Source organism: Ruditapes philippinarum, unplaced genomic scaffold, assembly GCF_026571515.1.
Source record: "Ruditapes philippinarum isolate M1 unplaced genomic scaffold, ASM2657151v2 ctg7278_1_1_1_1, whole genome shotgun sequence".
Taxonomy (NCBI): Eukaryota; Metazoa; Mollusca; class Bivalvia; order Venerida; family Veneridae; genus Ruditapes; species Ruditapes philippinarum.
The window spans coordinates 59,798-72,954 of record NW_026851930.1 but is presented as its reverse complement, the minus strand read 5'-3'; the positions used below and the strand labels follow the sequence as shown (position 1 = coordinate 72,954).

Sequence of the window (13,157 nt, the reverse complement as noted above, 5' to 3'; positions counted from 1 at the left end):
ACAGCATTTAGAACAAGGAATCATAAATGTCCAGTTGAGGTTGGACGTTACCATAGCATACCATTTAATTAAAGAACCTGTTATTTATGCAGTCATGGTTTAAGAGACGCATATCTCTACATCCTTGAATGTAATCACGAAAACAATGATCAAACAACACAGCATACATAAATTTGACAAGTTATTCAATTCAGAAAACAAAAAAGAACTAACTTATTTACGTAAATTTGTACAAATTATAACCAAAAATGTTATAGCTCAATATTAAATGATTTTATTTGAAATGTTTATGGAAATTTATTAGCAGAACAATTTACATAGCATAAGCTAGATGTAGATTTATGAACTATATATTTTATCAATTAATTTCCTATGTAATTTGGTAAAATGCTCAGTGTAAATGCTTAATTTTATAAACTTAAGCAATATTGGTCGTGTTAATATTAATTGTTTTTCATATGTATGATATCATGTTTATTCGAAATAAGTAACAACAGTTACACCATTCACTATGAATTGAATCAATGCATGTTAACCATCTAAAAATGGTAAAGTTCATGTTTTTATATGTATGATATCAAGCTTAATAATATTCTTATTGTTTGAAATCAGTAACAACAGGTACACTATTCACAATGAATTGAGTCAATGCATGTTAGACATTTAAAAATGGTAAATTTCAAGTAAACTGCAAGTGTCTGTTAAAAATCCTTATTTAATACTGTACATATTTGTATATAGTTCATTGCTATTATAATTTATTATTAATTGGTACTATTTATTGTACTCAGTTTTATATATGATATTTGATGCTCTGAAAATTTGATACTTGATATTAACATATTAAAGTTGACATCAGACTGTACAAAGAACAATGAGTGAGTAGATACTGTACTGTAGTAATATCTACATTTATCTATTAATGAGGACAAATCTACAGAGCTATTTTCTTTTCTTTCTTTTTGTCTCTCCTTTTGTAAAATAATGACCCAACCATATTACAGTCAGTTATATATATCTTTGAAAACTATTTTATTATGCAAATTAATGAATAACTTTGAAATTTGTAAAGAGGACAATACTTATTCAAAAGCATGAATGAAGATGATAATAGTATACCAGTAACAGATATATATTTTCTGTATTTCCTTCATATAGTTGTTTATTTTTAAGTTACTTAATTACCGGCTTAATTAAACCTAACTGACCTTAATTAAACTGTAAGAAGACAGTACATGTACATACTTGTAGCGGGGCGAAGCCCTTAATATTTCACTTTCGTTTAAGGGTTGGTCAAACGTACATCGTTTACCACAAATGAGGGATATTTTGAAGCATTAAAATTCCCACCCTTATAGATTCTAAGTTAGTCAGATAATTCACAGCAATTAAGCATAAGGGGGGAAAATCCCCTTTACTTCTTATGTTTACAAAATAAAACCAATATTTACTCACCCTTCCCGTCACATTTGTAAATTTTGCAGCCTTAACATCCCTTGAAATTAGTAACCAGAAAATAATCCAAGATCAACAGTGATTTACTTCTTTTCTTTCTACTTTTGCAGTTTTATTAATTCCATTTTTGCCACATACATGAAATCATCACAACACTATAATTATATTGAAACTATACCGCGTGCAGATACAATACACTTACTGACCGTATGACATATTTTTTTGTAAATTACAGAAGTTTTGAAAATAAATATTATATATTTCTGATAATATACGTCTACAAACTGCAATATTAGTATAAATTTGAATTTAAACTCTATATTTAATATTTTACAGGTCACTTTTGTATTTTCAAAGTGAGCGAAAGGAAGATCTCAAAACTTGTGTATAGAAATTATACAAATAAATGGCAATTAAATCATCAGAGTGATTATTTTTGAAAAGAAATATTATTAGTTGCTAATAATATACGTCGACAAATAAAAAATTCACTGTAAAATTCTATTAAACCGGTACAATTCATATTTTAAAAGTCACTTTCGCTCACTTTCGTCAAAAATCTCAATTTCGTATTTTAGGCATACCGTCGGATGTGCAACAATGTACGAATAGTTGTTCATGTAATCTTTTAATTACGCATCTTTTTAAACGTCTATCCAATGAGCGAGAAGAGTAAAATAGTGTAAATAGTTACTTTCCTGTACATATTTCGTTGGTTTATTTGGTCATATTTGATTGTAAATTTGAACGATCAGTTTAGTAAACAAAATAATCATAATAATAGCTGTGTCCGTCTATAGAAATTGTTTGTAAGCCTAAAACAATGGGCACACGAAAAGAATTAAGCTTGAAAGAGAAAGTACAGTTGATTTACTAAAGTGATGGCAAAAGTCAACGTCGGTTTGCTTAGCAATTTGGCGAAGACAAAACTCAGGTAAAAACAAAACAAATTATTGTCGGAAGAAAAAAATCAAAGCAAGTTTTCATCACAATTAAAAACTGTTATACTCTAACCGTTTAAATTCTAAAGAAAAACGAAATTCAAAAAATGTTAAACTTAACATACATGTTCTCAAGTTAAAACATTCTGATTATGATTTTAAATGTGTTTATTTTGTAATTTCAGGTCCAGTGTATTCTGAAACGTAAGGCAGAGAATATGGCAGGGTACGGGTCAAATCAAAATGTAGACAGAAAACGCATATGTAAACGTTCGCCAATGGAGGAAGTAAACACACTTTGTGGCAGTGGGTTCACAAGGTATACCAATGTCTGGTCTCATGCTAGAGGAGAAAGCGCTTGTGTATGCTAAAGACCTAGGATTATCAGATGATGATTTTAAGGCATCAAACGGATGGTTATGTAGGTTAAGAGAACGCCATGATATAAACTTTTCTTCAGTGTGTGTGGAAAGTGGTAGTGTACCTCAGGAAAAAGTAGATGACTGGATTCAGTGGTTGCCAGATATAGCTTCTGGTTACAGGTCATGTGACATTAATAACATGGATGAAACGGGACTTTTCTTTCGTGCTCTGTCTGATAAGTCTTTAATCATGCGTGGCGATCAATGTAAAGGTGGAAAAAGTCAAAAGATCGCATAACAGTCATGCTCACGAACATGGAAGTCACATAAAGTTTGAAAAACCACTAGTGATAGGGAAATCAGCTAAACCAAGGTGCTTTAAAAACATAAACACAAAGAACTTATCTGTAGATTTGAGATACAACAAGAAAGCATGGATGACTAGTGGGCTATTCACTGACTTGGTGAAGGATTTCAATGCTAGAATGAAACGTGCTGGGCGCAGTGTTTTGTTATTGTTAGATAATGCCCCATCTTATCCCCATGACTTGAAACTATCAAATGTGAAACTTGTGTACCTTCCTCCCAACACTACACCAAAGCTTGAGCCTCTGGACCAGGGCATTATTCAAAACATGAAACATATTTACAGGAAGAGAATGTTAAAAACATTGACAAAAATGGATCTGCTTGAAGTCCTGATGAACTTTCTAAGGGTTTGACTGTCTTAGATGCCATTCAATGGACTTGTTGTGCAGTAAAAGAAATAAAGCCAGAGGCTGTCACTAAGTGTTTTAAGGTCTTTGGACTGACTGTTGGTAAAAGTGTGGATGTTGAAGATGGTGACCATGATGACAATGTGCCTATTGCGGAATTAGTAGAATTAATGAGAACCGCTCAGTCAAAATTATGTGTTGAATCTCGGATGACACCAGAGGATTACATTAACATTGACAATGAGTTGATAGCAAATGATGTTAGCAATCAGAACTAGGAGAACAAGATTATTGTATCTCATAAATCTACGGGATCTATAGATGTGGATAACGATGACTGTACTAATGACTTAGAACCTGGTACTGAGTGTTTAATCCATTCCCATCAGGATGCCCTTAAGTGGATTGAACAGCTCAAGTTGTACTGTTTCAAAAAAGACTTAATGACTATGTTGCCAGTATTTGACAAAGCACAAAAGGACTTTGAAAAACTGTCAGTTATTGTTATGGTTGGATCAAAACAGTCAACTTTGGATACGTTTCTTGTAAAGTTAAAATAAAAAAAAAACCTACAAGAAGAATATGAGTTGGCTTGTGACAGCATCTGATAAAAAAAGTTGGCTTGTAACATTATTAGAGAAACATTGAAGAATAATTTAAATGCTAATGGCTATTTTAGTGCACTTAGTAAAAAATGATTAATTTATTGCAATAAAGTTATGTAAAAATGAATATTTCATTTACTTTATAAATTCCTGAAGTATTTCACTCAAATAGGGCAATAATTATATTTAAATTGTAGATCTACAGTAAGAAAAAGAATTCAAAGAAATAACCAGACTATCATACTAAAACTCACTAATCAGACCACCCTGCAATTAAGACCACTTAAGAACAGTCCCATGGGTGGTCTTAATTGAGGGGGTTCACTGTACTTACTTTTCACATCTAAAGCAATAGCACTAGGCCATGAGTCCGGTTCAAACGACACAATTATACTTCTGTTACCACCGTCCATGGTTGATGTCTCTATCCTTGGCTCATTGCCCCAGTCTGACCAGTATATTACTCTTTGGAGAAAAAATATGTGAAGAAGTCTTCCCGAATTATTTAATTAATTCTGAACTTGCTTGTGGCAACTAATTTTGCCGATGCGACGACTGCAGACCAAGATCAGCCGGCACAGTTGTGCTGCCTGAACTTGGTCTGCAGTGTTCGCAATTCAGTTAGAACATATTTTGGATTTTTTCTCCTTAAAATTAGTTTTGACCAAACTTGAACAAAAACATTCAGGTAAGGGTTAATGAATATATAAAATGTATGTGTTTCCTTAAAAAAAAAAATTTGTGTAACATAATTAAGCGAAACAGATTTTTTGTTTAGTACTATAACCTTACTCAATTTGTAAATTACTTGTTTTTATTACGAAATGTAAAAGTAATAAAAAGTTAGAATTCGTTTGCAAATTTTTTAGAAAAAGTGGCGACTTAGATGTTTTTGCATCAGTGTTATCCATTAAATATTTTGTTTATTTATATAAATAAAAAAATAACATTGTTTCGCAATCAAATAAAACTAGAATCAAATTTAACACGATGTTAACGTTCAAACATACTTACCCTCTTTCCGGGTGTACAATTATGTCCCATGGTTCGTCTAATGACTCGTTAACAATTGTTTTATAAATGTCTTTATTTTTCAGCGAGACAACTATGATGACATTGTCAAGGTCGCATGTGTAGAACAGCAACTGATTTATATAGTCAACAGCGATGCCATCTGATGTTGATCCTGCCGAGAAAACGCGTGTATTGTGATTTTTATAATACAGCACTTTTGTAAAGTCGCTTTGGATTGGATATTGTAACGTTTATATAGTTATATAAACAAGGCTGCTGTCAATTTACGAAGAAATCTTACTTTTATCTATAAAAGTCTGTTATATTTAAAATTCGTTATAAAGATTCCTGACAGGTGATATGGCTGCATATAAGCAGTTGTTTTCAATATAACGTGTTATGCATGTAAACAACAGTTTATATACTGCCATATAACCGGCGAAAATCTTTATGATTAAAAATATCTACGTTGTTTTGGAAACATAGAGGGAATGTCAAGTGCGTTTAAAAGCAACAACTACAATTTTCAAACATGAGATAATATATCGGTATTTCGTTTTTTTTTTGAATCTGAATGATATCAACGTCATATGCAAAATATAATTGATGCCATGGAAACGCCAAACAATAGAAATTCACTTCAATGTATTTTTATCATGGAAAGAGCTTGTTGGTTAATCCTTTTGTCAAACAATGTAGGCTTTATGGGACTAATGGGTCGTCGACATCTTTTTGCTTGCAAAATTATTAATCTAAAAAAATGCTGCAATGGTTGTTAAGAATGAAAACTAAACATTCTAATGTATAATGTTAAAAGGTTTGACTATAAATGCGGTCTATCCATAAATCTGATTTGATATCAACAATTTAAAAAGAAATCCTACAGGAAATACAATAACCAATGGAATCACAAATGTGGTAGTGAAGGCATACACCTTAAGCTGTTGGCGAGGAGAGAACATAATATTTCATAGAAATAATTGATATTTTACTTTTTACACACTTTCATTACATTATATTTTCTACATGAATATGAGTATAAAGGTAGTTATTTTATCTTTTTTTAGATATTTAATCTTTTTTAGATATTGACATAATAGCAAGAATAAAATGTAAACTGTACCTTTTGGCAATGTTTTGAAAACTTCCTCTTGGGAACCATCCACTTGCGCTTTCATGATAACATTTGCAATATTGTCGCTCCAATATAGGGTTTTTGTTAATGGATTCATATCTATGGCCACACCCTTACAGGAATTAGTCAATGGTATTCTGCTGTATTCACCGGTGCCAATTTTAATCTTGTAAAGTTGTTGCCGATAAGCATCTATTGTTACTACGTAATTGTCGCCTTTAAAACATAAATGAAAGTACAAAAGCTATGTAAAATTAACAGTCATACGAAATAAAGATAATTTCTTGAGAAAGAAAGTGCATCTATATTTTTCTACGTTCAACAAGTTAGTTATTGTGTACAAAAACGGGTTGCACCCGTGAATTGAATCTACATAACGTATTGATGTGTGTGCAAAACGGGTTGCACTTTGATATTGTATCTATTAAGTGTATAAAGATTTTTACAAAAACGGCTTGCACTCTTAATCTTTTTAGGGTATATAGGAGAATCTATTAAGACATAGTTTTTAGTTTTATTTCAATAATATAGGGCTTATAAGCCCATGATAACATTATAATAGCATAATACAAGACAAATAACAGTGCACATGTCGACATTACTTAACATAAATATCACGGTGCATATCCATATCGGTACCCTCTTTGCGAAATCCACAAAAACATCACCCTCTTTGCACGTACACAGGTACACGAGTTGCATTCTTAAAAAGTATCTTTTTTAGGATATATAGATGTCTGCAATAACTGGTTGCACTCTTAAATAAAACCTTCTAAAGGCATTTATGTATGTGCAAAAACGGGTTGCAGTATTTAGATGAATCATTTTAAGGTATATATATATGTATGAGCAAGTTGCACTCTTGAATAGAATCTATTCAAGGGAAAATACAGATTGCACTCTTAAACCCAACCTATCAAGAGTAAATAATAGGTGAGAGCAAGGACGGGTTGCACTCTTAAATTGAATTTATTTAAGGTGTTAAGTTATGCACACAAACGAGTTGCATTTTTTTTAAATTGAATGCATTTACGGTTTAAATGAGTATGCAAGAATGAAATACATTATTATGATTTGCTACAGTAACTGTAGTGTCCTGTATTTATGTTTGTACAAAAACGAATGTTACTTTTATCATAAATAACGGGTATGGCCTATACTGTATAAATATCTACGCTTATAATGTCATCAATCTTAAATACAATTTCATTGTTGTTTAACTAAAATATTTTAGTTTAGTGTTTAAAAAAATCAAAATCATTTAAGTGCATTGTTAAACTGAACATAAACACAATCTGCCAGCGAATTAAATGGCACAGAGATCTTGTTGCACAATAGTCGGCAAATTTATGGTTTTTTAAATAATCCAAAAATGCAAACACAATTGTGAGTTATCAAAATCTTTTCAAGTCTCAAGCAATCTAAACTTACAGGACTAATGATTTGTTTCGATTTTTTTCTAACTGTGAGAATACATTTTACTCCGCTTTCATTGCCTTGCAAAAACGTTCTGCACTGTATAGAGCGAAAGCGGATTCCCCTACAAATTCATACATTTTAGGCAGCGTTAACCACATCATACATTCGAAATAACATCAATGCGCCGGCAAAAGTGATACTGGATACAAGTATCAAAGACGGTGGAAATGACCTGTCAGGATCTGCCTTATCCTTTTACTTTAAGAAATATGCTGGTGGTCCAGTTAAAGCTATAGTACTGTAATCGACTTTTCAAATGAACAAAACGCTGAACAAAAACAAACCCAAGTTAAACAAAAGTTTAATTTAATGTTCCATTCTTTTTCGTGTTGTACATAAATTTCGACCTGCAATAATTTCAGCATCATCTATCTACCCCTCTACAATCGAAGATTGTAGGACAAAAGCCCATAAGGAAAATGATTCACTAAGACATAGCCCGTTCCACAATATCCCATTAAGACAATATCCCATTATAGTCAGAATTGATATACATTTGTAATTCACTTATAACATTATATACATTTAAAAAAGCAATAATCTCAGATGTATCATTCATAAGGTGACAATTTCGTTATTTCGTTAAGATGCTGTTGAAAGGGCCTTCAAAACGAAATGGCAGAAATCAGCCACCATACATTCTATATCTCATGCACTCAAGTAAAATGTTACTAGCAACATTGAAAGTTAATAAAAGTTGGTTCCTACCACGTTAATCTGTGTAAAATTTCATCACATTTGTCATTTAAAGGTACATTTAGCCTTTGAATTTTTTTGTGTATTTTTGCCTGGGCAAACATGTTTTTAATAATGATTTAGTAATGGATTTAGAGCATGTTGATTGCATATTGTATATTGCATATTGTATGGGATATAAACGCTGAATGATAAATAATTAGTGAGAAAAGTAACATAATATAAACAAGGAAGTATTTTGACTTCCGTACAAAAGAAATCAACTAATACTTAATCTCAAAATGCTTAAGAAACAAATTATAGTTTAGCTAAAAGCAAGTATGTCTGCAAACTGTATCAGTACATCAAGAAATAACGTTTTTGCGGAGAAAGACAAAACATCTTTGGGCTTTGTTACCTTTAAATAAAGAAACATCAAGTCATTTTCACATATTAATAAATATTCATTATGACAAAATGCGTAATCAATTATCAGTTATAGTTTTCTTTTTTAAAAATGCTCAAATTTCATAAGTTTGATTCTAACCCATTTGCGTATACCCTTCTTGCCGTAAGTTGGCATTTTTCCTGTGGAATTTTGTCCAGTGGGCTATTTTTCTAGTGGGCTATTTTCCTAGTGGGAAATTATCTTTGTGGGATATTTGCCCATTCCTTGCAAACGATAAAAGATAGTTTACGGCATATTTTGACAATGTAGAGAGATTTTTATAGAATATTAAGTAATTCCGGTTCATCATACTTTTATCAACATAAAAAATGTGAATCTTTAGATGTGATTATTTTCAGTTTGATTTTCAAATTAAAGGTATTTTAAACATGATGAACTAAAACTAATTACGAGATGTACACTTGAAAATAAATCTTTCCTCTTAAAATTTATTTCGTTGATTACATCATTGTTAGTATGGTTAGAAGAAAAACAGCCCAAAACTAAGGAGCCCCTAAGGTGACATTTTTGACACTTTTTTCCCGGCATTTAATTCGTTTTTACGAAATATTAATCCGTTTTTACCAAACAATAATTCGTTTTTACGAAATATTAATTCGTTTTTACGAAATGATAATTCGTTTTTACGAAATATTTAGTCGTAATTACGAAATCTTATTTAAGGGCAATGTGAATTTGACAAAACCCAATAATCTCAGAAATGGGTCATTTACAAGCCAGAAACCTTGCGATTATAAGCCGAATTGTTCTCAAGTTATTATATTTAACTAAACAGGGTTTTTGATTGAGAAGTCATTCTCAATCCACAATACACTCTTTTTCCCCATTGTCAAATACATGTTCCCATCAGCAATGTTTAAATTTTGAGGCTATTAATTTATGTATGGGCACCATGCGATCATAAAAAACATAATATCTTATTTCAAAACTCGACAAAACGATGGATTCGAAGCACAGGACGCCCATTTTAACAAAATTTCCTAGCGCTGTACTATCACGGCAGTGGCGACCACGCTATTGACAGGCGATTATTTTAATTTATATACATAAGTGTTACATAAGTTATAAAACTTGGGGAGAAAAAAATTACTATTTATATTGCATTTAAATGCCTTATATTTAGTCAGGAACTTAGTTTTAAGTCCTTCTTACCAAAACTCTTTGATATTGTAGAAAAAAATTCGCTTTTACGAAATATTATTTCGTAATTACAAAATATTAATTCGTAAAATCGAAATGTTGTTTCGTAATTACGAAATAATATTTCGTAAAAACGAAATAATATTTCGTAAAAACGAATTAATATTTCATGATTACGAAATAACATGTTGTAAAAATGAAATAATATTTCGTAATTATGAATTAATATTTCGTAATTACGAATTATTATTTCGTTATTACGAAATAACATTTCGTCTTTACGAATTAATGTTTCGTAATTACGAAATAATATTTCGTAAAAACGAATAAATATTTCGTAAAAACGAATTAACATTTCGTAATTACGAAATAAAATATAAAAAGTGTGGAAAATTTCACCTTAGGGGCTCCGTACAAAACGAATCCACGCTTTCTTTTTTTTTTTTTTTTGCTTTAAATTCACATTGATACTGATCTGTTCAGCTTTAAGTATATCCGGCTTTCACTGCCGGACCAAAACTCTTCTGATCCAATGTTTCCAATGTTTATAAACAGAACAGAACAGAACAACAATTTTATTCATGACTTGTACAATAAGTACATCATCACATATACAAATATATACAATATGCATAATTGTCACAGTGAAATAACATATTTACATTACATATCAATTATCATAATTATGAGGATGAACTACAATTAATTGTAAGTAAATGTAGTTCTAAGAGATAATGCATTTTTAATATACAAAGCTAGATTTTTCAAAAGTAACTTGTTTGTTGAATTTAAAAGATCTAAAAACTTATGAACGCTAGGTCTAACGTAGTAATAAGGTTTAATATATGTTTTTCTAAGCTCAACATAACATGGACAAATGATAATAAAATGCTATTCATCTTCCAGATCGTGCATGCTACAATAAACGCAATAACGTTCATTCCTAGGTAACCTATTATTTCCAAACCTGCCAGTATGAATAAGTAAAGGATGAGAAGACATTCTGATTTTACTAAAAAAAAATCTCAAATTGCTTGGCAAAATGTCTAAGTACAGTTCATGTGTAAAATTGTGTTTAATATTTGTATACAAATCTAAAACGTTATTGTTTTCCTTATCAACATGCCAGGTTTGGACAAAAGTGTCTATAAGCCTCTGTTTAAACATAGGTATAAATAGATTTACATCAACAGATTCTGGGTTATTCCAGATATGATTAAAACCATTTTCGTTTAACAATTTCTTAACTTTATAAATATTCAAGGATCATAATTAGATTTCATGTTTTGAAATTTCTATCTAGTTTATGCTTATGTGTTTTAAACATTTAAATGTTAAATTTGGACTTAAAATGACATCAGTTGAATCGTGGAGTTGTAGAAAAGGGTTTTGAAATAATTTACAAGAATTTTGTGTTGACGATTAGAAGTTGATTCAAATATTGATTCTAATAAAGCTGATCTTAAATTAAACTCTTAATTATATGATACCTTATCATAACACTAAATCTTATATTGATCCTGATCTTATTATGTACTTTTTCTTAAAATGTACTCAATATTATCATTAATATTGATCTTAACATGTACTATTATTAATAAATACCCAGACCTTAAGCTGAACTCTGATATATTATTCTGATCTAATTGTGTACTCTAATATTGATATGGATCTTAACATGTACTCTTATATTAATTGTATCATAGTTCCGGGACTTTTCTGTTGAATATGTGTCAGAGTTAAATCGTATACATATACAACATGTACATGCATAGTGCGTTAACTGAAGTGCAGGTATTAGTTACTCGCACTCCAGTGCATGCCCCTATTGATTGGCTCATTTTTGCTGGGCTTTACTTAATGGGACCGCAGAGAAAGGAAAAACAATAGAAATGTCATATTCAGATTCTCGTTCATTGGTTACTTTTTTCTGGGGTTTCATGTTGTGACAACAAGGAACGGTTTTTATGTTTGACTATGATACAAAAGAGAAAAACATCAAAACATTCGGCAATCTGATTAATACGCGGGGGGGGGGGGCTACGCCCTCTGGTACAAATCAGATAGCCTCTTGTTTCGATGCTGTTTCTATTACTTTTCAAACCTTAAAATTTACACTTATATAATATATAATATTCTTAGACCGAATTTAAGCCTTACCCTTGCGAAAACCTATTAGACTTTCCTATCAGTAAAGGGCAAGCTGCCTGCACATTTTCCCATGCACGTCTGTTTTTTGTTTTGTTTGTTTGTTGTTGTTATTTTGTTTGTTTTTATTTTGTTGTTTCTTTTTTGCGGGGATATTGTGGAAATATGCGGGTTATAAAATGGGATTTTTATCGGACTAATCCTGGCGTTGAAAATCTTCAACTCAAAGTTTTAAGTTTCAACTAATGCAAGTAACTTACTGGCTAAGTCTTATATTTTAGTCCGTATCATTCAGTGTACAGTTCATTTAAAGCAAATACTTACAAGACGAACAAACTCTTACCGCTTTTAAAAAGCTTTTATTTACCCGACCATAAATAGTGTGTATGATGGAAAAGTTGATAAAAAGAACAATACAGACTGAAGGCATTATATATAAGAGATACGAAGGTATTATAAAATGTGGTTTTCAGATTATAGATTTTTTTCACAATGCAAGTGTGTTATTAGCCTATAATAAATAGAAAGATGATTTAATATAATATATTAATTATCTACCTGTCTTGACGACACATATAAATTGTGCTGACTATATTTATCTTTTAGATTTACTTTCTGTAAGATGAGTAAATTTTTGTTTATTTTGAACTACACGATGCTGTCCCATATCAAAAAAATATAAGTAAAGTCTCAAAAGGTTAATATAAATTGAGGTCAATAGAAAATAGATAGTTTATATGATGCGGAAAAAAAACAATCTGTTAACAAGAGTAATCACGAATAAACTTACCATTTTCTGTCGGCGGCGTAAAACTTCCAAATTTTACAAATATGACGTGTAACAAAGCCGTATTCACAAAAGACGCTAAAGTTAACTTAAACATCGTATGAAGCTATTTAATCAGAATTCATCTGGTTAAATCTAATTTGAAGTTTGTGTGTTTAACACGAATGCTTTAATATCAATGCTTCAAAGTTAGCAATCCAAGTTCTACATCATGACATCAAGGAAAATTAA

General features: G+C 30.8%; 1 protein-coding gene across 1 annotated transcript in view; it reads right to left on the bottom strand.

The window, feature by feature from the left end:
- Positions 1-13,157, bottom strand: part of LOC132742899 (sortilin-related receptor-like) — a gene marked incomplete at its 3' end in the record, with an annotated part of 33,948 nt that extends 20,791 nt beyond the window's left edge. The window contains 4 exon segments of the mRNA XM_060731406.1: positions 4,414-4,544; positions 5,094-5,265; positions 6,217-6,444; positions 12,930-13,157. Coding sequence (XP_060587389.1) covers positions 4,414-4,544; positions 5,094-5,265; positions 6,217-6,444; positions 12,930-13,023 — 625 coding nt within the window.